The sequence below is a fragment of the Tursiops truncatus genome, chromosome 5, assembly GCF_011762595.2.
Source record: "Tursiops truncatus isolate mTurTru1 chromosome 5, mTurTru1.mat.Y, whole genome shotgun sequence".
NCBI classification, from domain to species: domain Eukaryota; kingdom Metazoa; phylum Chordata; class Mammalia; order Artiodactyla; family Delphinidae; genus Tursiops; species Tursiops truncatus.
In genome coordinates, this window is record NC_047038.1 from 13,194,510 (window position 1) to 13,222,176 (window position 27,667).

The window sequence follows — 27,667 nt, forward strand, 5'->3', positions numbered from 1 at the left end:
TGAAGACATTTCCATATGAGTTTCTGAAAATCACTGTAGTCTTTTCCTGAAAAACAAAATACATTGTTCATTTATACTGTAACTGAAGTGGTAAAGGAATTCCTGCCCTTTGAAAGACAATCTGAACTTTAGTATGTAAATCAAAAGTGACTTAAGGAGCTTCTAAGATGAGCTTCTCATGAGCACATCAGAGTGCTGGGAGGATGGCATACTTGGAGAGGGCGTGGAAGCTCCGCACTCCCCCTACATCCATACCTTGCTCAGTGTGTCTCTTCTATTTGACTGTGCGGAAGTTGTATCCTTTATAATAAACCAATGAACACTTCTTGTGTTTTAAAAACATAAATGGCTTCCGTTTAAACCCAACTCTCAGTTACTGAGAGCATGAGTATTTTCTATGGATTTTGGCAAGAAAAGTAAAAGTAGATGATGAGAGCAGCTTTATTTCAGATAGTATACTTTTTTCCTACTGGCATTTAAGGTGTTGGGGAAAGTGGTGAAAAATTTGTAGTCCATCATAATTCTAGTTTCATTAAATTTATGTTATAAAATAGCATAAGTCTTCATCTGTGATGGAGACAAATTATAAACTTAATTTTTATATAGGTTTCTCATCCACATATTTCTATGCCGCAAACACAAAAAAATGATTCCTTTTGTATATATCATTGATCAGTATATCTCCTAGAAAAACAGAGAAGAAAAAATACTGTGTTCATTTTATTCCTTAGATCAGTACGATGGAGCATGAATTTTCAATAAAGGAACATGGGTTTGAAGTTCAGTTAAGAGAGATGGAAGACAGTAATCGAAATTCCACGGTTGAACTGAGGCATCTCTTAGCAACTCAGCAGAAGGCAGCCTGTAGGTGGAAAGAAGAAATGAAGAAACTCACTGAGAGTGCGGAAATTAGAATCAGTAGTCTAAAGTAAGTCCACTATTAATTGTTTGATACATTTTACAGAAGAAATTATTTAACTTTTAGTTTAATGTTCTTGCCATAATCTTTTTTGTAAAAATGTATAAATCTGGGCCTTGTACTTATATATTTTATTCAGCAAATATTTATTAAACTACTATGAAAAATATTAAGCATTATAAACCAAACTAATACTGTTTGTTTTATAAATTTTATGCATACTTCAGAAAATACAATGATTTTTGTTGGACATAGCAGTTTAGAATCTTAATACTATTTGCATATAGATATAGCATAGTAATGTTCTGTAGTGGCAACAAAATCTATTTGGCCTACAAAGCCTAAAATATTTGTCTCTGGCCCTTTAAGAATTTGCTGACCCATGCAGAAAGAACTTGAACATTTATGACGAATGAAATGGGAAGCTATGAAGAGCTTTTAGCAAAATGATACAATCAGGCTTAACTGTTCAACAGGTCATTTTGACTGCTGTGTGATGAATAGACTGGAGAGGGTCAAGGGTAGAAGAAGACAGAAGGCAAACCAGTACTGTAATAATCCAAGTAAAAAATGATGGTAACTTGGATTAAGTTTTGAAGGACTGAAAATCATTTTTTTAAAAAGCTTGCTTTGGGCCGTGTTAAGTATGAGCCACGTAAAAGGCATTTAAGTCAGAATATCAACTTGTTAGTTGGATACATAAGTTTGGAGTTCAGGAAAAATATTGCAACAGGAGCAGTATATTTGGAAATCACTAACATACACATGATTTTTAAAGTCATGGAATGAGAAGGTATAGAAACGAAGTCTGGATAGGGAAATTAAGCTATCCAAGGACTAACTTCTGAAAATTAGTTTGCAGAGATGAAAATTCCACTGAGACTGAGAAAAAATATTGAGACAAACAAGAATCAAGACAGAATGGTTAAAAATAAAAATTCAAAAAGAGTAAGCGATAAAGATAGGTGATGTTTACATTTTACAGATAAACCGAGGCCGAGGGAGGTTAAGGAACTTGTTCAAGGTCACATAGCTAACGAAGTGACAGATCCTGGTTTCAAATTTAGGCAGCTCATGTGAAGACAACGTAGTCCTAACCATTAAGGTTTGTGGGGGTTTTTTGCATTTTATTATTTTTTTAATTGAAGAATATTTGCTGTACAATATTATATGTTACAGGTATACAGTATAGTGATTCACAATATTTAAAGGTTTTATTTAATTTATATAATAGTTATTATAAAATATTAGCTATTTTCCCTGTGTTGTACAATATATCCTTTTGCTTATTTTATACCTAATAGTTTGCAACTCTTAATCCACTACGCCTATACTGACCCTCCCCCCTTCCCTCTCCCCACTGGTTACCACTAGTTTGTTTTCTATATCTGTGAGCCTGCTTCTTTTTTGTTATATTCACTAGTTTCTTTTTTATGGCTGAGTAGTATTCCATTGTGTATATACTCCACATCTTTTTTTATCCATTCATCTATTGATAGACACTTAGGTTGCTTCCATGTCTTAGCAATTGTAAATAATGCTGCTATGAACGTTGGAGTGCATGTATCTTTTCGAATTAGTGGTGCAGTTTTTTATCGTATATGTACCCAAGGGTGGAATTGCCAGGTCCCATGGTAGTTCTATTTTTAGCTTTTGAGAAACCTCCATACTGTTTTCACAGTGGGTGCACCAATTTACATTCCCACCAGCAATGTATGAGGGTTCCCTTTTCTCCACATCCTTGCCACCATTTGTTATATGTGTTGTTTTTGATAGTAGCCATTCTGACACGTATGAGGTGATATTTCATTGTAGTTTTTAGCTGCATTTCCCTGATGATTAGTGATGTTGAACATCTTTTCATGTGCCTGTTGGCAATCTGCATTTCCTCTTTGGAAAACTGTCAGGTAAGGCTGTATCACTATAAACTTCCCTCTTAGACCTTGTTTTGCTGTGTTCCATAAGTTTTGGATTGTTGTGTTTTCATTTTCATTTGTCTCTTTTTTATTTCCTCTCTGATTTCTTCAATGATCCATTGCTTGTTTAATAGCATATTGTTTAGCCTGCACATGTTTGTGTTTTTTACAGTTTTTTCCTTGTAGTTAGTTGATTTCTAGTCTCATAGCTTTGTGGTCAGAAAAGATGCTTGATATGATTTCAATTTTCTTAAATTTATCAAGGCTTGTTTTCTGGTCTAGCATGTGATCTATCCTGGAGAATGTTCCATTTGCATTTGAAAAGAATGTATTTTGCTGCTTTCAGGTGGAATACTCTATATATATCAATTAAGTTCATTTGGTCTGATGTGTCTTTTAAGGCAAGGATTTCCTTATTGATTTTATGTCTGGATGATCTGTCCATTGATGTAAGTGGTGTATCAAAGTCCCCCACTATTTTGTATTACTGTCAATTTCTCCTTTTATGTTCATTGATATTTGCCTTATGTATTTAGGTGCTCCTATGTTGGGTACATATATATTTACAGTTGTTGTATCTTTTTCTTGATTTTATCCTTTGATCATTATGTATTGTCCTTCTTTGTCTCTTCCAACAGTCTTTATTTTAAAGCCTATTTTATCTGATATAAGTATTGCTACTCTGGGTTTCTTGATTTCCATTTGCATGGAATACCTTTTTCCATCCCCTCACTTTCAGTTTGTGCGTGTCTCTAGATCTGAAGTGAGTCTCTTGTAGGCAGCATATATACGGGTCTTTTTTTGTGTCCCGTCAGCCACTGTGTGTCTTTTGGTTGGAACATTTAGTCCATTCACCAATCACCAATAAGGTGATTATTGATATGTATGTTCTTATTGCCATTTTGTTCATTGTTTGGGGCTTATTTTTGTAGGCCTTTTCTTTCCCTTTCTTCTTTTGTTCTCTTGTGACTTTATTACTATCTTTAGTGTTATGTTTGGATTCCTTTTTCTTTTTTGTGTATATATCTGTTACAGATTTTTGTTTTGCAGTTACCATGAGGTTTTTGTAAAGCAGTATAGGTACTGCTTCATATATAAAGCAGTTTTACATTGTTTTACATTGCCAATCTCTTAATTTCGAATGCATTTTAAAACCCTGCATTTGTACTGTCTTCCCTTCATGATTACTATTTTTGATGTCATATTTTACATCTAATTTTTTTGAGTATCTCTTAACTACTTATTGTGGATATAGATAATTTTACGACTTTTGTCTTTTAACCTTCCTACTGGCTTTGTGTGTGGATGATTTCCTAACCTTTACTGTATGTTTGCCTTTACTGGTGAGTTTTCCATTCAGTAATTTTCTTGTTTCTAGCTGTGGCCTTTTCTTTTTCTCCTAGAGAAGTTCCTTTAACATTTATTGGAAAGCTGGTTTGGTGGTGCTGAAGTTTATCTTTTGTTTGTCTTTAAAGCTTTTGATTTCTCTGTCAATCTGAAGGTGAGCCTTGTTGGGTATTCTTGGTTTGTAGGCTTTTTCCTTTCATCACTTTAAATATATAGTGCCACGCCCTACTCACCTGCAGAGTTTCTGCTGAAAAGTCAGCTGATAGCCTTATGGGCATTCCCTTGTATGTTGTTTCTTTTCTCTTGCTGCTTTTAATATTCTCTCTTTATCTTTAATTCTTGTCTTTTTTTTTTTTTTTTTTTTTTTTTTTTTTTTGCATTATGTGGGCCTCTCACTGTTGTGGCCTCTCCCGTTGCGGAGCACAGGCTCCGGACGCACAGGCTCAGCAGCCATGGCTCACAGGCCCAGCCGCTCCGCGGCACGTGGGATCCTCCCAGACCGGGGCATGAACCCACGTCCCCTGCATCGGCAGGCGGACTCTCAACCACTGCGCCACCAGGGAAGCCCAAATTCTTGTCATTTTAATTACAGTGTTCTTGGTATGTTCCTTTTTGGGACTCTCTGCACTTCCTGGACTTGGGGGACTGTTTCCTTTCCCAGGTTAGGGAAATTTTCATCTGTTATGACTTCTGATATTTTCTCAGGCCTTTTCTCTCACTATTCTTCTTCTTGGGACCCCTGAAATGCTGATATTACTGTGCTTAACGTTGTCCCAGAGGTCTCTTAAACTGTCCTCATTTGTTTTCATTCTTTTTTCCTTTTCTGTTCAGTGGCAGTGATTTCCACTACTCCGTCTTCTAGCTCACTGATCCGTTGCTCTTCATCGTTTAGTCTCCTGTTGATTCTTTATAGTGTATTTTTCATTTCAGTTGTTGTAGTCTTCATCTCTGGTTGTTTGTTCCTCATATTTTCTAACTCTTTGTTACAAACTACTAACTTCTTGCTCTGTGCATCCATTTTTCTCCCAAGTTCTTTGATCATCTTTATGATCATTACTTTGAACTCTTTCTCGGGTAAATTGCCTATCTCCACTTTACTTATTTCTTCTTCCAGGATTTTATCTCTTCCTTCGTCTGCAACATATTCCTCTGTTGCTATTCATATTATTCGTACTTTTATGTATGTGGTAGGTTAGTTATGCTTCTCAATCTTGGAGAAGTGGCCTTTTGTAGGAAATGTCCTATGTGTCCCAGCAGCATACTCCCCTCTTGTCGCCCAAGCTATACATTCTATGGGTTCCCCCTAAGAGGTCTGTGTGTGTCCTTGTGTTGTGGCAGGCTGACCATGTGGGCAGTCTGGTAGGCTTGTTGTCCCCTAGCCTGGTTGGTTGCCAGGCCCTACCTTGTGCAGATGCTGCTGGCTACTGGTTAGTGAGACCTGGTCACGAAGCAGCTCACTGCAGAACCCTAGCGGGCTCTGGGCTAGTGCTGGCTCGCTGGTGGGCAGAGTCAGTGTCTAGAAGACTCCAGGCTGTTGCTTGCCCACTGGTTGGTGATGCCAGGTCCTGGGGTTAATGCTGTACCAGTGGCAGGCAGAGCCAGGTCCTGGAGTCTGGCTGCAGGGCCGAAGGATCCCAGAGCTGGTGTCATATTGCTGGTGAGCAGGGGCTGGTTCCTGACGTAGTTGGTTATGGGGGATTGTGGTGTTCCGAAGCTTGCCTTGGCCTGCTGTGCATGGGCTGGGTGTGAAGGCTACAGGATCATAGTTTTCTTGCATCTGGTGTCTACCCGCTCTGGGTGATGCTGGTTTAGAGGCTTGTGCAGACTTCCTGGAGGGCAGGGCCAGTGCCTGCTCAGTGGTGGGTGGAGCTGGGTCTTGGTCCTTTGGTGGGCAGAGCCATGTCTAGGCGCAACTGTGGACTCAGGAAGTCTTTAGGCAGCCTGTCTGCTGATGGATGGGCTGTGTCTCCACCCAGTTAGTCGTTTGGCCTGAGGTGTCCCAACACTGGTGACTGCGGGCTGTTTGGTGGTACCAGGTCTTGACACTAATGAGCTAGAGGGAGGATCTCGAGACGGCAGCCACAAGCATCAGTGTCCACACAGTATATAGCTTCTACATATGGCTGCCACCAGTGTCTTTGTCCCCAGGATGAGTCACAGCCATCCCTACCTCTCCAGGAGACTCTCCAAGACGAACAGGTAAGTCTGGCCCAGGCTTCTATCAAATTACTGCTTTTGCCCCGGGTCCTGGTGCACATAAGATTTTGTGTGTGCCCTTTAAGAATGAAGTTTCTAATGAACCTTTCAGTTTGGCACTCTGTGGTTGTCTTGTTAATTATGGTAAGAACAGTTTTGGTGGAATGCTGGAATGAAAATGTAGTTAGAATAAATTTAAGAGAAAAGAAAAAGTTTTGCTTCCATTTAAGGGTGAAGTAGGAAATTTGGACCTGCCCTCTACCACGACTAAAAAAGTTACATGAATTATAGGAAGCATCTACTAAGAGTATTAAATAACTAACAAAAAAATTATTACCAGTGTGACTGTATCCCAGGAATGCAAAACTATTAAAGTATTAGAAAATAAATTGATGTTATTTACCACATTAACTTATTAATTAATTAAAAGAGAAAAATCATAAGTTCTTCTCAATAGATACAGAAAAAGTATTTGAGAAAATTTAATATCTCTCCATTTATGATTTTCAATATATCTCTTAGCAAACTAGGAATAGAATTTCCTTAATTTTATGAAGGCATCTATTCTAAACATTATTCCTAACAGCAAAATAAAATAAAGTGTTAATAACTTTCCTTTGAAGATTGGGAAGATGACAAAGAAGACCACTGTTACCACTTCTGTTAGTATTTGTACCAGAAGTCCTAATCAGTGCACTATGGCGAGAAAAAGAAATAAAAGGTAAGGAAAGGAAGGAAGTAAACAGTCATTCTTCACAGACAGCATAACTGTGTATGTAGAAAATCTAAAATAATTCATAGACAGAGTATTAGGTGAACATACAAAAATCAATTGGGTTTCTACATACATAGCAGCAACAAACATTTCAAAATAAAACTTTAAAAATAGTAAAATTTACAATGCATCAAAATATATCAAATACCCACGAATAAATTTAACAAATGAGGTATAAGACTTCTACATGAAAACTATGATATTAAAAGTAATTTTAAAAAAACTTTTTTGAATTTTAAAAAATAAAATAAAAAATAAAACTAATTAAAGAAGACCTAAGTAAGTAGAGATCATGTTAATTGATCAGAATACTCAGCATTATAAATTTGTTAACACTCCCCACCCTGACTATGTGTAGAGTCAGTGTAACCCCAGTCAAAATACTAGCACATGGAGGAGTATCCAAAACATATTAAGTGAAAAAAAAAAAGTAGTATATAGTGTGTATAGTATTCTACCATTGGCAGGGAAGGCATTTGAGTGTGTGTGTGTACATATATATACAAACATGCTATATATACACAGCGTTCAGACAGACAGACTCACACATACACGCACATTCTGCTTTTTTAAAAAAGAGAAGACAAAAAATAATTTAAATGGTTTTCCATGAGTGGAGAGAAGAGGATAAGAATGAAGACTAGACTTCTTTAAATGAACCTTGTTTTATAGATTTGTAGGCTTGACTTTGAAACTATATAAATGTTTATATAATGTTTTTTTGTTTTTTATTTGTTTTTGGCTGCATTGGGTCTTCGTTGCTGTGCGCGGGCTTTCTCTAGTTGTGGCGAGTTGGGGCTACTCTTTGTTGCGGCGCGTGGGCTTCTCATTGCCATGGCTTCTCTTGTTGCGGAGCACAGGCTCTAGGTGCACGGACTTCAGTAGTTGCAGCATGCGGGCTCTAGGGCGCGTGGGCTTCAGTACTTATGGCGTGTGGGCTCAGTAGTTGTGGCTCGTGGGCTCTAGAGCGCAGGCTCAGTAGTTGAGGTGCACAGGCTTAGTTGCTCCGTGGTATGTGGGATCTTCCTGGACCAGGGATAGAACTCATGTCCCCTGCATTGGCAGGCAGATTCTTAACCACTGCGGCACCAGGGAAGTCCCTGTATAATTATTTTTAATTAAATCAAATTTTAAAAACAATACCTAAAAATTGAAAGTAAAATTAAATAAATCAACAATTCTGTAGGAAGTTGATGGCTTAACTACGCAGGTGAGTTATTTCATGTGACATTTAACAGTAATTAGACTGTATACCCTAGTGAGATTAATCCTAAGGGTAAAAGGAAATGCAAAAAATATATAAAATGTGTTTAGTAGTCTTTGTTAGCAATAACATTGGTATTATTACTGTGAAACTTATAATTATAGGATAAAGCAAATGAGTAATTATATAAATGTCTTTAAGAACCAAGATTTTCATCATAAGGAGAAAAAACTCAAAGAAATTAAATAAAACTTATAATTTGAAATTGGAAATATTAGTATATGAACTTATGCTGTGTTTCACTCTTTAAAATATATATTTCCTAGCTTTGTCCACTAAAAGGACCTAGATACAGTGACCAGTATTCAGATACAATGAGGTATCCTAAAAGAAACCAGGACTCCTTAGATGAATGACTGATAACAGATCGGGTATAGGAAAGTACAAGATGAGCCTGGAAAACACCCTGTGGTAGCAAAAGGCTAGGAAGGTATCAAGATTAAAAGGACCCAGAAGCCAACTTGAGGAAGCTCCCACTGACCCATGTGGTGACAGTTTGAGCATCACAAAGAATATCTGCAGTAAATTGCAACATACCAAGTATATTAAAAGTCTGTGACTTCAGAATGATATTACATAAAGAAAAAATTCTTTGGTTACCTTTGGAAGACGTTATAGAAACAACTCTTTCTGAAAAGAAGATAAACCAAAAAATCCAGCATTTATTCTACTCTTCCTGTACTCACTATACTTCTCCAAATGCTGCTTGGACTTTCCTATCATAATAGCCCTTACTTCACTGGTTAGGGAACCAACATAGAGATTTTGCCAGTTAATTGCTCAATATGTCTCTTCCAGTTATGCATCTCAGAACCGGGGAGATAACCACAGGGTAGGATTATGGACACCCTGGGTCCACTGTGAGACAACTCAAGCCAAAACTCCTTTGATGACCTGACCTACATTAACCTCTCTGGTTGGTGGACCACAGTGGTATTTGGGGTCTCCAGGAATTTGTCATTTCAGCAAGTGTCCAGTAATCCTGAAAGTGTTTGAATTTCCCCTTCCCCATTGCATGGTTACCCTGCCTGCTCTTCACAGGTCCTTCTTAGGGGAAGGCCAGGAGGAAGTATATATGGATTTATAAAAGGTTCAAAGGAACCTACAGCTCCTTCCTTCATTCAAGAGCTCTGAGTCTGTGAACTGATTCAAGTTTGAGAATTGGTTAAAGGGTCATGGCACTGTCTTACAATGATTCAAGACTGCTATTCACAAGACCTAGAGCTTTTCTATTTCTGCAAATCAAATAAGACTTTAGTAGAGTGCCCATCTATTTCAGTTCTAGGGTGACAGTGATAAAATTATCAAGCCCCAAAGATCTCTGTAAATCAGACTCTACTGATTACTACTTCAACTCTACTGCCATTCCAGTAATGATGACTGCATTTTCTTTGGAGATTTAATGTCAGTACATCACCCTTGCTGTTGAGAATTGTATCATTTTCTTTAACTTCAGGAAGCCCAGTTCCATGGTAGCAATTCCCACTGTCATTTCAGTCCAACAGAGAATAACCACTACAGAGCTCTTCAGGGATACTGGGGCAACTGTTGTGACTATATTTCTCATAGTCTTGGTGAAGGAAATGTCCTCTGGACCCTCCTGGGGGACATAGTTGAAAGATGGATGAATTGGTTTTAACATTTAAAAAGCCTACCCTAGCTTTCCAGTCTCCCTAACTTTTGATAACTTCCTCGACACCAGTGATTCTCAAGTGGGGATGATTTTTGTCCTCCTCCCCTCCCTGGAGCACTTGTCTTGAAAATATCCAGACACATTCAGGGATGCTATTGGCATCTAGTGTATAGGGGACAGGGATGCTGTTAAACATCGTGCAATGCTCAGGACAGCGCTGCACAGCAAAGAATTTTCCAGCCAATGGTGTCAGTAGTGCCAAGGTTGAGAAACCCTGCTCTACTCTATAACAAGGAGCTTCTTACATTTCAGTGTTCAGTATAGGTCACCTTTGAATCCAGATTTTGTTCAACCGACCAAGCAAACCAAAATACTCAAGCTAATTCATTGGTTCTAGAATATCTGCTTTGTGAGCCCATATTGGTAAATGTGGCTTAATCCAATGTTTTATTCTTTCTGCTGTAATCTAACACCCTTAGGATCTATTCTCACACATACTCTCTATGTGTAAAATTGGCAGAATCATAATTATTTTAGTGCATTCTGCCTCCTCACAGGTCTTGTTTTGTACCTCATTTCCTAGAGCTTATTAGACTTCAGTCTGGCTACAGATGCAGAAGCAATGGATGATGGTAAGGTAAATCGTGAAGGGAGTCACCTATTCCTTGCAAGGCAACCCTCTCAGGTGAGGCCACGTTTCAGGCAAAGGAGACTTACCTTTCCAAACAGTAGAAGGACTGCTTCTACTGGCAAAGGAGGCATTGCAGAATTTAAGGGTTCAAGGCTCCAGCTTCATTGGAGTCTATCTGTTCACATGTCCCCATTTCAATTTGTAGGGGTGAAAAGACCCTACAAGGTTGGGAATTCAGGCTGTGGTGTAGTTCAGCCATCCATGGAATTAGACTTTGGATTTGATTATCAGAAAACTCAGCCTTGCAGCCAGTGGAGATAAGGGTTTCTTTTAGGGTAGTCATGGTAGATTTCAGGCCCCTAATCTAGACTTTGAGCTCATAATTGAAAACTCTGACCTCTTTATTTTTATTTTCAAAGTTCTCCATTGTACCTAAAAGCTGCATTATACTCTTCATTCACTAATCTATTCTATGTCATTAATTATTTGGTCACTCAAAACCATATGTTGTACAGGCACTCGATTATATAGGTAATAATTTAAGTAACTCTTTTACCTTTGCATACCATGGATTACCAGTGTCCCCTTTACCACTGGCCTTTAAATTTAATCAAAGCATAGAACCAATTTTAGATAACTCACGACCAGTTAGAGTACCCATTCATAAGGTTATATTCCTCTGGAACTTCTTCTGGTACCAGTTCCTCTATGTATCAGGTTTTATTCAGGGAAACAGAGCTACTCCGGGTGATATAGAATATGGGATTTATTTTGGAAATTAGGCCTTACACAGTGGCACTGGTAGAGAAACCAATGCAATGTCATTGTTGTCTGCATCTCATGCTAAGCCTGAAGTCACTGTGTGTCAGCTAAATCAGCGGTTGTGAAGGAAACCTGGATGGAGATGAGAGCACTCACAAGGACAAACAAGAACCCTATTTTCACCTGTCTTTCACCACATCTACCTGCAACCACTTTCATGGATGATCTGCAGGAGAAGCTGTTGCCCTTCACCCTGGATCTGTATATGACCCAAGAGGCCAAAAGAGGACATCTGCCAAGAGGCAGAAGATGGAATTGCTGTGGGTTCTGGTGGTGCCCCACACCGACATAGTGACCTAACATACCAGCAACTGTGCATGAGTTGCCACAGTGCCAGGTGCCCGCCAGCTTCACAGCCTACTGCACACATTTCTCTTATGGTCAACACCAGCCTAGGACCAGGCAGGGAAAGGAATCCTGGAAAAACATAATTCCAGCTTAACTAAGTTGATGCAGTCGAAAGCTACCACCATGTGTTTGTCATAATGTAATTCCTGATGTTGGGCAGTTCACAATGCTTACATAAGGAAAAACAAAGCCATATAAAATAATGTAGACTTAACATCAATCTAAAGAGTATATTTATGATAGCTGTAATTTCTTGAATACACATTCTTTGCCACTTTACGTACTCCTTTAATCATCTCAAAAACTTTATGAAATAAATGCTATTATACCCCCTGTATTAGGGTTTCTCAGAGAAACAGAACCAATAGGGGGTGTGTGTGTGTGTGTGTGTGTGTGTGTGTGTGTGTGTGTCTGTGTCTATAAAAGAGTTTATTTTAAGGAATTGGCTCAACTGATTATAGAGGCTTGGTGAGTCCAAACTCTGATGGAGAAGACTGGCAGGCTAGAGATTTAAGGAGTTGCATTTCAAACCCACAGGCATTCGTGCTGGAGACATGAAAAGCCAGTGTTACTGTTCAATCCAAACGTTGTCTACTGCAGAGTTCCCTCTTGCTTGGGGCAAGTCAGCTTTTTGTTCTATTCAGGCCATCAACTGATTATATGAGGCCCACCCACATTATGAAGGGCATTCTGCTTTACTTAAAGTCCAATGACTTAAATGTAAATCTCATCCAGAAACACTGTCATAGAAACATCCAGAATAATGTTTAACCAAATCTGGGCACCACGGCCCAGCCAAGGTGACACATAAAATTAACTGTCACACTCCCTTGTCATACATGAGGAAACTCCAGACTTTAGAAAGTTTATACAAGTCTACAATTCATTATCTGCAATTCCAAATTCAAAAGAACTCTGAAAACAGTCTTTTTCTAAGTTATATGCGTACACTTCTGTAAAAAAACCTGACATGAAATGATAGGAAGCGATTTATGATACAAGTGTATCTACGTGTGCCCACACACATATACACATGTATATAGATACACAGAAACATTTCCTTAATTGTGCCTATTCATATGTTTTACTGAAAAATATTTATAAACATTATAAACTCTATCCTACTCTAAACCCATAAAATATTTTTCTTGGATGCTTGGATTTTGCTATATTGTATATGTAATTTGTGCACACCAACTGATCACTCCCAGTAGATTATTGATACTGAGTGTGTTTTATTTTTGTTTGTATTCCCTGAAGTATTGAGCAAAGTGCCTTGCCAAAAGGAAACACATAGAATGTTGAATTTAACTGCCTTGAGTCTATCAAAATAGTTTTAATACTACTCTGTCTGCTGCTTGTAGTCTGGGCTAGAAAGATTATTAATGCTCTTTACAGTTTATGACTTCAGGAGTACGACTTGATTTTTTGAAAAGTAATTTTATCCCAGTTATACATGTATTTCTTTTTATTTTTTATTGGAGTATAGTTGATCTACAGTGTTGTATTCATTTCTGATATAAAGTAAAGTAAATCAGTTATACATATACATATATCCACTCTTTTTTAGATGCTTTTCCCATATACGTCATTACAGAGTATTGAGTAGAGTTACCTGTGCTATACAGTAGCTTCTTAATTAGTTATCTATTTTATATATAGTAGTGTGTATATGTCAATACCAATCTCCCAACTTATCCCTCCCCCCTGGTAACCATAAGTTTGTTTTCTAGAACTGTAACTCTTTCTTTTTTGTAAATAAGTTTATTTGTACCATTTTTTTAGATTCCACATATAAGCAATTTCATATGATATTTGTCTTTCTCTGTCTGACTTCATTCAGTATGACAATGTTTAAGTCCATCCATGTCACTGCAGATGGCATTATTTTCTTCCTTTTTATAGCTGAGTAATATTCCATTGTATATATGTACCACCTCTTTTTTAACGATTCCTCTGTCAGTGGACATTTAGGTTGCTTCCACGTCTTGGCTATTGTAAATAGTGCTGCAGTGAACATTGAGGTGCATATATATTTTCGAATTATGGTTTTCTCCAGATATATCTCCAGATATATAGGAGTGGCATTGCTGGATCATATGGTTGCTCTATTTTTAGTTTTTTAAGGAACCTCCATACTGTTCTCCATAGTACCAATTTACATTCCCACTAACAGTGTAGCCTTTTCTCCACACCCTCTCCAGCATTTATTTATTTATTTATTTTATTTTTTATTTTTATTTTTTTTTGCGGTACGCAGGCCTCTCACCATTGTGGCCTCTCCTATTGTGGAGCACAGGCTCCGGACGCGCAGGCTCAGCGGCCATGGCTCGCAGGCTCAGTGGCCATGGCTCACAGGCCCAGCCGCTCCGCGGCACATGGGATCTTCCCAGACGGGGGCACAAACCTGTGTCCCCGGCATTGGCAGGCGGACTTGCAACCACTGCGCCACCAGGGAAGCCCTCCAGCATTTATTGTTTGTAGATTTTTTGATGACGGCCATTCTAACCAGTGTGAGGTGATAGCTCATTGTAGTTTTGATCTACATTTCTCTAATAATTAGTGACGTTGAGCATCTTTTCATGTGCCTCTTTGCCAACTGTATGTCTTCTTTGGAGAAATGTCTATTTAGGTCTTCTGCCCATTTTTTGATTGGGTTGTTTGTTTTTTTGATATTGAGCTGCCTGAGCTGTTTGTATATTTTGGAGATTAATCCCTTGTCAGTTACTTCATTTGCAAATATTTTCTCCCATTCTGAGGGCTGTCTTTTCATTTTGTTTATGGGTTTTCTTTGCTGTGCAAAACCTTTTAAGTTTCATTAGGTCCCATTTTTTTATTTTTGTTTTTATTTTCATCACTCTAGGAGGTAGGTCAAAAAATATCTTGCTGTGATTTATGTCAAAGAATGTTCTTCCTGTTATCCTCTAATAGTTTTATAGTGTCTTGTCTTACATTTAGGTCTTTAACCCATTTTGAGTTTATTTTTGTGTGTGGTGTTAGGGAGCATTCTAATTTCATTCTTTTACATGTAACTGTCCAGTTTCCCCAGCACCACTTATTGAAGAGATTGTCTTTTCTCCATTGTATATTCTTGCCTCCTTTGTCATAGATTAGGCAACCATAGGTGCATGGGTTTATCTCTGGGCTTTCTGTCCTGTTCCACTGATCTATATTTCTGTCTCTGTGCCAGTACCATACTGTTTTTTTTTGTTGTTTGTTTGTTTGTTTTGCAGCACGCAGGCCTCCCACTGCTGTGGCCTCTCCTGTTGCGGAGCACAGGCTCTGGGCATGCAGGCTCAGCGGCCATGGCTCACGGGCCCCGCCGCTCCGTGGCATGTGGGATCTTCCTGGACTGGGGCATGAACCCACGTCCCCTGCATTGGCAGGCAGACTCTCAACAACTGTGCTACCAGGGAAGCCCCTACCATACTGTTTTAATTACTGTAACTTTGTAGTATAGCCTGAAGTCAGGGAGCCTGATTCCTCCAGCTCCGTTTTTCTTTCTCAAGATTGATTTGGCTATTCGGGGTCTTTTTTTTTTTTTTTTTTTTTTTTGCGGTCCGCGGGCCTCTGCCATTGCGGAGCACAGGCTCCGGGCACGCAGGCTCAGCGGCCATGGCTCACGGGCCCAGCTGCTCTGCGGCATGCGGGATCCTCCCAGACCGGGGCACAAACCTGTGTCCCCTGCATCGGCAGGCAGACCCCCAACCACCAGGGAAGCCCCTATTCCGGGTCTTTTGTGTGTCCATACAGATTGCAAAATTTTATGTTCTAATTCAGTGAAAAAAGCTATTGGTAATTTGATAGAGATTGCATTCAATCTGTAGATATTTTGGATAGTATGGTTATCTTGACAGTATTGATTCTTCCAATCTAAGAAGCATGGTATATCTTTCCATCTGTTTGTGTCATCTTTGATTTCTTTCATAAGTGTCTTATAGTTTTCTGAGTACAGGTCTTTTACCTCTTTAGATAGTTTTATTCCTAGGTATTTTATTCTTTTTGATGCAATGATAAATGGGATTGTTTCCTTAATTTCTCTTTCTGATATTTCATTGCTAGTGTATAGGAATGCAAGAGATTTCTGTGCATTAATTTGGTATCCTACAACTTTACCAAATTCACTGATGAGCGTTAATAATTTTCTAGTAGCATCTTTAGGATTTTCTATGTATAGTACCATGTCATCTGCAAACAGTGACAGCTTTACTTCTTTTTCTCCAATTTGGATTCCTTTTATTTCTTTTTCTTCTCTGATTGCTGTGGCTAGGGCTTCCAAAACTATGTTGAATAAAAGTGGTGAGAGTGGACATCCTTGTCTTGTTCCTGATCTTAGAGGAAATGCTTTCAGTTTTTCACCATTGAGAATGATATTTTCTGTGGGTTTGTCATATATGGCCTTTTTTGTGTTGAGGTAGGTTCCCTCTATGCCCACTTTCTGGAGAGTTTTTATCATAAGTGGGTGTTGAATTTTGTCAAAAGCTTTTTCTTCATTTATTGAGATGATCATATGGGGGTTGGGCGGAGGTTTTAATTTTTGTGATCATATGGTTTTTATTCTTCAGTTTTTTAATGTGGGGTATCACAATGATTGATTTTCATGTATTGAAAAATACTTGCATCCCTGGGCTAAATCCCACTTGATCATGGTGTATAATCCTTTTAATGTGCTGTTGAATCCGGTTTGCTAGTATTTTGTTGAGGATTTTTGCATCTATGTTTATCAGTGATATTGGCCTGTAATTTTCTTTTTTTGTGGTATCTCTGTCTGGGTTTGGTATCAGGGTGATGGTGGCCTCGTAGAAGGAGCTTGGGAGTGTTCCTTCCTCTGCAAATTTTTGGAAAGATAGGTGTTAACCCTTCTCTAAATGTTTGATAGAATTCACTTGTGAAGCCATCTGGTCCTGAGCTTTAGTTTGTTTGAAGTTTTTTAATCACAGTTTCAATTTCAGTACTTGCGATTGGTCCATTCATATTTTCTATTTCTTCTTGGTTCAGTCTTGGAAGATTGTACCTTACTAAGAATTTATCCATTTCTTCTGTGTTGTCCATTTTATTGGCATGATAGTTGCTAGTAGTAGTCTCTCATGATCCTTTGTATTTCTGTGGTGTCTGTTGTAACTTCTTTTTCATTTCTAATTCTACTTATTTGAGTCCTCTCCTTTTTTTTCTTTATGAGTCTGGCTAAAGGTTTATCAATTTTGTTTATCTTCTCAAAGAACCAGCTTTTAGTTTCATTGATCTTTTCTGTTGCTTTCTTCATCTCTCTTTCATTTATTTCTGCTCTGATATTTATGATTTCTTTCCTTCTATTAACTTTGGATTTTGTTTGTCTTCTTTGTCTAGTTGCTTTAGTTGTAAGGTTAGGTTGTTTATGTGAGATTTTTCTTGTTTCCTGAGGTAACATTTATGGCTATAAACTTGCCTCTTAGAACTGCATTTGCTCCATCCCATAGGTTTTGGGTCATTGTGTTTCCATTGTCATTTGCCTCTAGTTATTTTTTGATTTCCTCTTTGATTTCTTCAGTGATCCATTGGCTGTTTAGTAACATATTATTTAGCCTCCATGTGTTTGTGCTTTTTGCAGTTTTTTTTCCCTGTAATTGATTTATAATCTCATAGCATTGTGGTTGGAAAAGATGCTTGATATGATTTCTTAAATTTACCGAGGCTTGATTTGTGGGCCAAGATGTGATCTATCCTGGAGAATGTTCCATGTGCACTTGAGAAGAAAGTGTCTTCGGCTGCTTTCCGAGGGGATGTTCTATAAATATCAATAAGTCTATCTGGCCTAATGTTTCATTTAAGACTCCTGTTTTCTTATTGCTTTTCTTTCTGGATGATCTGCCTGTTGGTTGTAAGTGGCATGTTAAAGTCTGCCACTATCACTGTGTTTTACTGTCAGTTTCCCCTTTTATGGCTGTTAGCATTTGCCTTATATATTGAGGTGCTCCTGTGTTGGTTGCATATATATTTATAATTGTTATGTCTTCTTCTTGGATTGATCCCTTGATGACTATGTAGTGTCCCTCCTTGTCTCTTGTAACAGTCTATTTTAACGTCTCTTTTGTCTGCTATGAGTATTGCTACTCTGGCTTTCTTTTGTTTTCCATTTGCATGGAACATCTTTTCTCATCTGCTCACTTACAGTCTATATGTGTCCGTAGTTCTGAAATGGGTCTCTTGTATATACAGGACTTATTTTTATATCCATTCAGCCAGTCTATATCTTTTGGTTGGAGCATTTAATCCACTTACATTTAAGGTAATTATCAATAGGTATGTTCCTAAATCCATTTTCTTAATTGTTTCTGGTTTGTTTTTGTAGGTCTTTTTTCTTCCCTTCCTCTTTTGTTCTCTCCTCTTGTGGTTTTATGACCATCTTTAGTGTTGTGTGGGGGTTGCTTTTTCTTTTGTGTGTGTGTATCTATTGTAGTTTTTTGGTTTGCACTTCCCATGAGGTTTTGATATAGCAACCTATATATATATATACAAGGTTGTTTTAAGTTGCTGGTCTCTTAATTTCAAATGCAATTCCCATTTCCTGCATTTGTAGTCTCCTCATGGTTGTGGGTTTTGATATCATATTTGTGTGTGGATGATTTCTTACTTTTACTGTATGTTTACCTTTACCAGTGAACTTTCCCATACGTGATTTTCTTGTTTCTAGTTGTAGCCTCTCCCACTGCCCCCACCTAGAGAAGTCCCTTTAGCATTTGTTTCAAAGCTTATTTGGTGGTGATGAATTCTCTTAGTTTTTGCTTGTCTGTAAAGCTTTTGACTTCTCCATCGAATCTGAATGAGTCTTGCTGGGTAGAGTATTCTTGGTTGTAGGTTTTTCCCTTTCATTACTTTAAATATATCATACCGCTCCCTCTGGCATACAGAGTTTCTGCTGAAAAATCAGCATATAACCTTATGGGGATTCCCTTGTAGGTTATTTGTTGCTTTTTCCCCTGTTGCTTTTAATATTTTTTCTTTGTATTTAATTTTTGTCAGTTTGATCATTATGTATCTTGGTGTGTTCCTCCTTGGATTTATCCTGTATGGGACTCTCTATGCTTCCTGGACTTGAGTGACTATTTCCTTTCCCATGTCAGAGAAATATCTCTTCAAATACTTTCTCAGGCCTTTCTCTTTCTCTTCTTCTGGGAGTCCTATAATGCACATGTTGAAGCGTTTAACGTTGTCCCAGAGGTCTCTGAGACAATCCTCATTTCTTTTCATTCTTTTTTCTTTATTCTGTTCTACTGTGACAGTGATTTCCACCACTATGTTTCCAGCTCACTTATTCATTCTTCTGCCTCTGTTATTGATTTCTTCCAGTGTGTTTTTCATTTCAGTTATTGTGTTGTTCATCTCTGTCTGTTTGTTCTTCACATCTTCTATCTCTTTGTCAAACATTTCTTTTATCTTCTTGGTCTGAGCCTCCATTCTTTTTCTGAGATTTTAGATCATCTTTACTATCATTGCTATGAACTCTTTTTCAGATAGATTGCCTGTCTCCTCTTCATTTAGTTGTTCTTGTAGGTTTTTATCTTGCTCCTTCATCTGCAGCATATTTCTCTGTCATCTCATTTTGTCCAGTTTACTGTGTTTGTTTTCTCCTTTCTGCAGGCTGCAGGATTTTAGTTCCTCTTGCTTCTGGTGTCTGTCCCCTGGTGGGTGAGGTTGATCCAGGGGCTTATGCAGGCTTCCTGGTGAGAGGGACTGGTGCCTGCCCTCTGGTGGGTAGCAGTGGGTCTTGTCTTTCTGGTGGGCAGGGCTCTCACAAGGGGTATATTTTGGGGTGGCTCTGAGCCTAGTACAACTTTTGGCAGCCTGTCTGTTGATGGATGGGGCTGTGTTCCTGTCTTGCTGGCTGTTTGGCCTAAGGAGTTCTAGCACTGAAGCCTGCAGGCTGTTGGGAGGGGCCGGGTCTTGGTGCTGAAATGAGAATCTCTGGGAGAGCTCACGCCAATTAATATTCCCTGGGGCATCTGCTAGTATGCTAGTAATTGGCCCTGGTGACTCTCAGGCTTTGCTTTCACCCGGCCAGCATGGAGGCTTCGCAGGCGGGATGGTGCCAGGGTGGTGACTGAGACATGCAAGCCCATTAGGCAGGAGGGGCCCGTGGTGGCAATCAAGGCAAGCAAGCTGCCCGGCCAGGGAGGGGCCGGAGGAGGTGGCGGCCAGGGATGCGCGAGCCCACTCCAGCAGGTACCCTCCCTAATACCTGGGAGGAAGGGGCTGGCTCATGAGGAGAGAGGCTGCAGTGGTGGACCCGCCCTTTGCGTGTCACTCAGCGATGGTGCTTCATTTCTCTGGTGGTCCGGGTTTCCTCCATGAGCATTCCCATTTGCAGAGCTCCTCATTCCCATCCCTTCTGGCTGTATCCTCCCAGCCGACAGCAGTCCCCTCCCCAGGTTTGCTCTCCAAACCCCATGTTCCAACACCCAGCTCCTGTGCGCACCGGCAGACACACGTCTCAGGATGGGATGAACAAGGCCGTGGTAAGGACCATCTGTGTAAGTCTCACTCTGTCCTGCCTGCATAGACCGGTTGTTGCACTCTCCTCCGAGCCCCCGAAGCTCCCCTTCGGTCCCAGCTGATCTCCCCACCAGTGAGGGGGTTTCCCCAGATGTGGGAACCTCTCCTCTCCTTCAGCTCCCCACCAGGGGTGCAGGTCCCATCCCACTTCCTCTCCTCTTCCTTTTATCCCTTTTTCTTTCTTTCGTCCTACCCGGTTACATGGGGATCTTTCTTGTCCTTTTAGGTGTCCGAGGTCCTCTGCTAGTGTTCAGCAGGTGCTCTGTGAGAACTGTTCCATTCGTAGATGTGTTCTTGATGCGTTTGTGGGGAGAGATGAACTCCATGTCCTCCTCCTCCTCCTCTGCCATCTTGACTCCTATATATATGTATTTTATTATCAAGGCATTTTCACATGATTCTCATGAGTTATCTCATTACTACATAAGAGCCTGTGAGTTGTGAGATTATCCATATTTTGGAGGGTATTATTAGTTCAGAGAAATCAAATAATATCTTCAAAAATTATAGATATTCTAGATTTTAAGTTATATACATCTTAGATTCTGTACATATATATTTTAACATGTAGGATTAAATATATTTGACTAATAAGCACCTTCATTTGTACAACATAAACCCTATAAATTAAATTCATATAACTAAAATTATTTTAAATGTTCTAAGATGTTTCATGCTTTTAAAGTAACCTCTAATATAAGTGTTCAGTGAAGGAAAATTTGTGTAGCTGTGTTTTCAATTATAGACAAATCAATGAATCTCATGAATTATTTTCCTCCAAAACATAAACTGAGGCAGAGATCTGGCATGGGCACAGAATGTAAGTGTTCCTACGTGTGACACATACAAAAGATCAAACTGGGGACTTCCCTGTTGGTGCAGTGGTTAAGAATCCGCCTGCCAATGCAGGGAACATGGGTTTAAGCCCTGGTCTGGGAAGATCTACATTCTGCAGAGCAACTAAGCCCGTGAGCCACAACTATCGAGCCTACGCTCTAGAGCCTGTGAGCCACAACTACTGAAGCCCGTGCTCTTAGAACCTGTGCCCCGCAACAAGAGAAGCCACTGCAGTGAGAAGCCCGCGCACTGCAACAAAGAGTAGCTCGTCACAACTAGAGAAAGCCTGTGCACAGCAATGAAGACCCAACACAGCCAAAAATAAATAAATTTATTTAAAAAACAAAAAAGATCAAACTAGAGAGCAAAGATGAGAAAGAAGAGTAGACTTCAGACAACTTAGAGGAATATAAAAGAACATACCAGTGACATTAAACCAACCAGTTCGGCTATAATTGTAAAAAAAAGAAAAAGTTGGATAAAATACTTTATTAGTGAAAATATGTGAGTAAATCTCAAAATATGAAACTGGTAACTGTGGTTATTTTATATAATCACTCAAGACCTTTAGTACCTACTGATAATATTAACAAGGTGATGCTAGATTGGTAAAGTTATTCATCTTTTGGTAGAACTCTTTGTAATGAGCTAAGTCAAGATAATAAAAGGCTTCTTTGATTACTCAAACCCAGTTTTCAAATATTGAGAGATGTAATAGATTTTAGGAATAAATGTTGATCTGGCTTGAGCATTGAAGGTGGGAAATACACTGCAGAAGAAAAGATCCAAAGCTCAGCAGTGAATGGTAATTTTGGAGGAACATATTTACTGGAACATAAAAGTATTAGTAATCAAATATTAATAGTAAATGACATCTTTAGTGATTCCTGGTTTATAAATTCTGTAATGACAAATGTTTACATAAATGAAATATGTTTACGCTTGATGGAGGGGTTTTAAGGTGAAAACAGGTCTTGACACTAAAGATAATTGAATGCTGAAATCTAAGAAAGAAATATCACAAAAGGGAATTCTTGTTTGATTATATTATGGCATTACTATTCCCATAGATATTATTTTGATTTCATCTTCTCTGTTCAGGACTTCCATTATCAGTTTCATTAATGAATTACTAATCTCCTGAAGCTTTAAATGTGGCTCATTTGGGAAAAACATGACTTCTGTCCCCAAAATAAAGAAACAAACTGATTAGCTCCCTCCCTTTCTCTCTCTCTCCTCTTGTTTAATAGTTTCATATGCCTATGCTGGTCTTTGAAGTGAAAATAGTTTTTCTTTTTTGCTCTTCTTCCCTGTGTTTTTAAATAATCCACCTTATTTTATCTGACTGCTTCAATAATTTTTCTTTTACTTTTTTCTCTATTTTTAGGTACTCACACGTAAACTTGAAATAACATAGACCTTCTGATCTCAAATTCTTTTCTTTAAAAAGATATCTATTCTTATACTATTAATTATCACCTCTTCGTTGTATTCTCCACTGTACCCCATCCAGCCCTACACCTTACCTAATGTTTGTCCTAATTTTGTAACTATCTATAGGATATTTACTATTTGTCTTGTTATTATCTTAATTTCTACATTCCAAAACCCAGTTTACAGTATTACATCTTCCAAATAGATTTCTACTTCTAATGGTCTTGTCTCTGTTATTGGTGGTACTGTTTCCCTAATCTCCTGGATATAAAACCTTTTAGCCATCTGTGACTCATTCTTTGTCTTCATTTTCTTTCAGTATCCAGGTACTGTTGATACTTCTTTTGAAATGTCTCCTATTTTTCCACTCCCAATGCCATGACTCTAGAATTTCATTGGTTATCTATTGCTATGCAACAAATTCCCCTAAAATTTAGTTGCTTAAAAACAGCATTTATTCTTTCATAATGTCATGAGTCAGGGAATTTGGGAGTAGCTCACCTGGGTGATTCTGGTTCAAGTTCTCTCATGAAGTTATAATTAAGATGTGATGTGAAGATTTGATGGGAGCTGGACAATCCACTTCCAAGCCCACCCACATGGCTGTTGGCAGGAGACCTAAGTTCCTAGTGGGTTGTGGCCACACCTCAGTTCAGTGCCACGTAGCCTCTTCACAGAGAAGCAAAAGTATCCTAATGACATGGAATTGTCTTCCCCCTTGGCAAACAATCCAAAAGAGAGAAGAAGGAAGAAATCATAATGCCTTTTATGATGTAGTATCTGAAGTCACATGTCACTTCCACTTTATCATGTTCATTAGAAGCAAGTCTATGTCCAGCCCATATTCAAGGTGAGAAGAATTAGGCTCCACTTTTCGAAAAGAAGACTCTCAAAGAATTTGGGGGCATATTTTACAACCATCACAAGACCAAATATGCATCGTTTTGCCCAATTTGCGGATATTGCCATTCCAGCTCAAGCACCATTATTTTCCTCAAGTTTCCTGTATTTCTCCAGTCCATACTAATATGTTCAGTAATTTAGAATTACTGAAGTTCTTGGAGTCTGAAACTGTTTTTTATTAACTGTTTTTTAAAAATTATTTTCTTACCTCTTTTAGATTAGGGTCCATGGGCATACCCTCTTTATTCTTTTAAAATTTTTGTAATATAGTATAAATGCATAAAACACGTACAGTTTTTTAAAAGGTATATTGCGAACACCAATGTAACCACCTCCCAAGTCAAGAAATACCCATACTATTTCCCAGTTAGAATCCTGTTGGAGGAGTGATGTCAAAATTATAATAACATAAGACATCCTTCATTTTTGTTCCTCTCCCTTAAAAAAAACAACAAAACTCTGTCATCCATCCACAAATAAAAGTGCCTCTGTGGGAGTTGTGGGATCCAGGACTATACATACAGGAAGGGACCCGGGAGGAGCCTTGCCCAGCCATGCATTGGGTAATAGAGACACAGACCTCAGTATGGGCAGTGGAACTGGCAGAAGCCTATCAACTGGCTCTAGCCCCTTTCAGTCACAATCTGGGAGCATCTGGAGATAACTGATTTGGGCAGTCACCCCAAATCAGTTATCTGGACAAGAGAGCCTTTGTAGAAGTCCAGATATTCAGAGGAGGAATTACAGCATTCTGTTAGAGGATATATATATATTTTGACACATTGGAGTGGAATTGAGAGGAGAGGAATTGAGAGGAGAGGAGACGTACGAGCTTATGAATTCTGGAATTCTGCCACGAGAGGGAGCAAGGAGCATAAAGTAGGTGTATCCATGCGAGGTCAGAGAAAGCCCCAGAACCTATATCAGGACTAACGAAAGGTATCTCTCACCTGAAGACAGTATAGGTTGGAAGAGATGACTGCTACTTCAAATCCAAAATTAGTAACACAAAACTACAATGAACATGAAAAATCAAGGAAATGTGACATCACCAAAAGATCACAATTGTCCTCCAGTAACCAAACCCAAAGACCTGGAGATCTGCAATTTACCCAATAAAGAATTCAAAACAGCTGTTTTAAGGAAATTCAATGAACTACAAGAAAACAGAGAAAGATAATTCAGTGAAATCAGGAAAACAATACAGGGACAGAATGAGAAATTTAAGAAAGAGATAGAAATCATAAAAAAGAACCAAGCAGAAATTTTGGAGCTAAAGAATTCAATGAATAAAATGTAAAATTCAGTAGAGATCATTAACAGCAGAATAGATCAGACAGAAGAAAGAATCAGTTAGTTAGAGGATAGGAACAATGAGGAGATATACAAGTATAAGACAGATAATCCAGTTAGAGGAGAAAAAAGAAAAAGAATGACAAAGAGTAAAGAAAGCCAATATGATTTATCAGACACCTTCAAAAGAAACAATATCCAAATCATTGGAGTTTCAGAAGGAAAGAAAGGAAAGGGGCCAGAAAGCTTATTTAAAGAAATAATGGCTGAGAACTTGCCAAAACTGGGGAGAGATTTAGCTGTTCAGGTTCATGAAGCTAATGGATTACCCCATTATTACAATCCAAAATGATCTTCACATTATAATGAAACTATCAAAAATCAAAGAGGGGCTTCCCTGGTGGCACAGTGGTTGAGAGTCCGCCTGCCGATGCAGGGGGACATGGGTTTGTGCCCCGGTCCAGGAGGAACCCACACGCCGTGGAGCGGCTGGGCCCGTGAGCCACGGCTGCTGAGCCTGCGCGTCCGGAGCCTGTGCTCCGCAACGGGAGAGGCCACGACAGTGAGAGGCCCGTGTACTGCAAAAAAAAAAAAAAATCAAAGAGAGAGAATCCTAAAAGCAGCAAGAGAAAAAAAGATTGTAACCTACACAGAAACCCATATTAGTCTATCAGCAGGATCTTTACGGGCCAGGAGAGAGTAGGATGGTATATTCAAAGTGCTGAAAGAAAAAATATTGTCAACCAGGAGCACTCTATCTAGCAAAGTTATCCTTCAGAAATGAAGACAAAATAAAGATTTTCCCAGATAAACAAAAGCTGAGGAAATTCATGATCACTAGATCTGCCTTACAAGAAATGCTGAAAGGAGTTCTTCAAGCTGAAATGAAAAAACATTAATAAGTAACATGAAAACATATGAAAATATACAACACACTGATCAAGATAAGTAATAAAATTCAGAAAACTCTAATACTGTAATATGATGGTGTGTTAACAATTGTAGTAAAAAGGTTAAGGACAAGAGTATTAAAAATAACTATAACTACTGTAACTTGTTAATGAATACACAATATAAAAAGAGGTAAGTTGTGACATTAAAAACTTAAAAGGCAGGGGAGTAAAAAGGTAGAGTTTTTGTATGCAAGCAAAGTTGCTTTCAGCATAAAACAGACTGTTCTATCCACAAGATGTTTTGTGTAAGCCTCATGGTAACCACAAAGCAAAAACCTATAGTAGATTTGCAAAAGAAAAAGAGGGGAATCAGAGCACATCATCATGGAAAATCACCAGTTCACAAAGGAGACAGTAAGAGAGGAAAAAAGGAGCAAAGGAACTGTAAAACAGCCAGGAAGTTAATAAGAAGGCATCAGTAAATCTTTACATATCAATAATTACTCTAAATGTAAATGGATTGAGTTCTTCATTCAAAAATAGAGAGTGGCTAGATGAATTACAAACAAGACCCATCTGTATACTGCCTACAAGAGATTCAGTTCAGCTTTAAGGACACAGGTCCAAAGTGGAAACTGAAAGAGAGCAGGGGTAGCTACACTTACGTCAGACAAAATAAGACTTTCATGTTGCTGTTCCTTTTCTAACTTCTTGAAATAGAAGCATGTCTCACAGGTTTTCATATTTTCCCAATGCGTGCATTCTTCTTTTTTTTTTTGCATTCTTAAATGTTATAAATTGTCCACTAGATACTGATGTAGCTTTAGCATAGTTTTGATATGTGTGGTATTTTCACAATTATTTAATTCAAAATATGTTTAAATTTTTATCTTTTCTTCTTTCAATTCATATGTTATTTATATGTACATTTTAAAATTCCTAAATATATAGGGACATTTTAGTTATCTTATTGTTAATTACTTCTGTTTTCCACAGATATGTCTTTTAGAAACAATATATTCTGTTTTAGACCATTTCGTTCATTTATATCCAGTGTAATCTAAAGTATGTTGAGATTTGTTTTCATTGTTTTATTGTAGTACATTGTATTCTGTCATTGCTTTCTTTCTCTTTCCTATCTTGCCTTCTTTATTGACTTAGTATTTTTTTCATCATTCCACTTCTCCCCCTAAGATTTGGAAATTATATACTATGTATTCTTTTGGTAGTTACCCTAGAAATTATAACATATATACTTACTATAGAAAAGTCTAAAGTTAATCAAAACCCTTATCCTCCTTCCAGATAATATAAGAATTTTGGAACATGTTAACACCACTTATTTCCCTTGCCCAACTTATATATTATTGTTGCCAGATTTTAAAGTCTGCTTTGTAATGTTTTGGTTTCACCTTACTAATTGTTTTATGTAATTACAGTTCATTTATATTAGCCCATATATTTACCACTTTCTTTATTCTGAATTTCTTCTTCTATCTCAAACATTCCAGCTAGGACTACTTTCCTTGTATCTAAATTAGATCTTTTGGAATTTCCTTTAGTGAAGATATGCTGGTGATAAAATCTCAGCTTCTGTGTATCTGTGAAATATATTTATTTTATGTACACATTTGAATGGTATTTTTGCTGGGTATAGAATTCTGAGTTGACTCTTGTTTTCTTCCAGAAAATTAAAAACAACAATCTGTTAACCTCTGGCCTCTATTGCTTCTGTTGAGAAGTTGTCTGTCCACAGTCCTTTGAAAGTAATCTCTTTTCCTGTGGCTGCTATTAAAATGTTCTCTTTGTTTTTCTATTTCATTGTGATGTGTATAGGTATAGGTTTCATTTTATTTGTTGCATTTTGTGCCTTCTGAAAGTGTGGCTTGGCTTTGGTTCTAGAAAATTGCCAGGTGTCAACTCTTCA

General features: G+C 38.3%; 1 protein-coding gene and 1 long non-coding RNA gene across 7 annotated transcripts in view; one reads left to right on the top strand and one right to left on the bottom strand.

Annotated features, from left to right (window-relative positions):
• SCLT1 (sodium channel and clathrin linker 1) overlaps nt 1-27,667 on the top strand; it is a 282,762-nt gene that overhangs the window by 196,776 nt on the left and 58,319 nt on the right. For 4 of the 6 annotated variants that reach the window (XM_073804837.1, XM_073804838.1, XM_019927932.3 and 1 more), the window contains one exon: nt 732-928. In XM_073804837.1, the coding sequence (XP_073660938.1) occupies nt 732-928 (197 nt within the window). Of the gene's footprint in view, nt 1-731; nt 929-1,904; nt 2,025-27,667 lie in introns of those variants that run through there. The other 2 variants (XM_073804839.1, XM_073804840.1) reach the window with 2 other exon arrangements.
• On the bottom strand, nt 734-23,286 carry LOC141278741 (uncharacterized). Its single transcript, XR_012331864.1, has 3 exons — nt 23,153-23,286; nt 20,574-20,738; nt 734-862 (listed from the first exon to the last, which is right to left on the bottom strand). It is a non-coding gene; the product is annotated as an uncharacterized lncRNA (long non-coding RNA).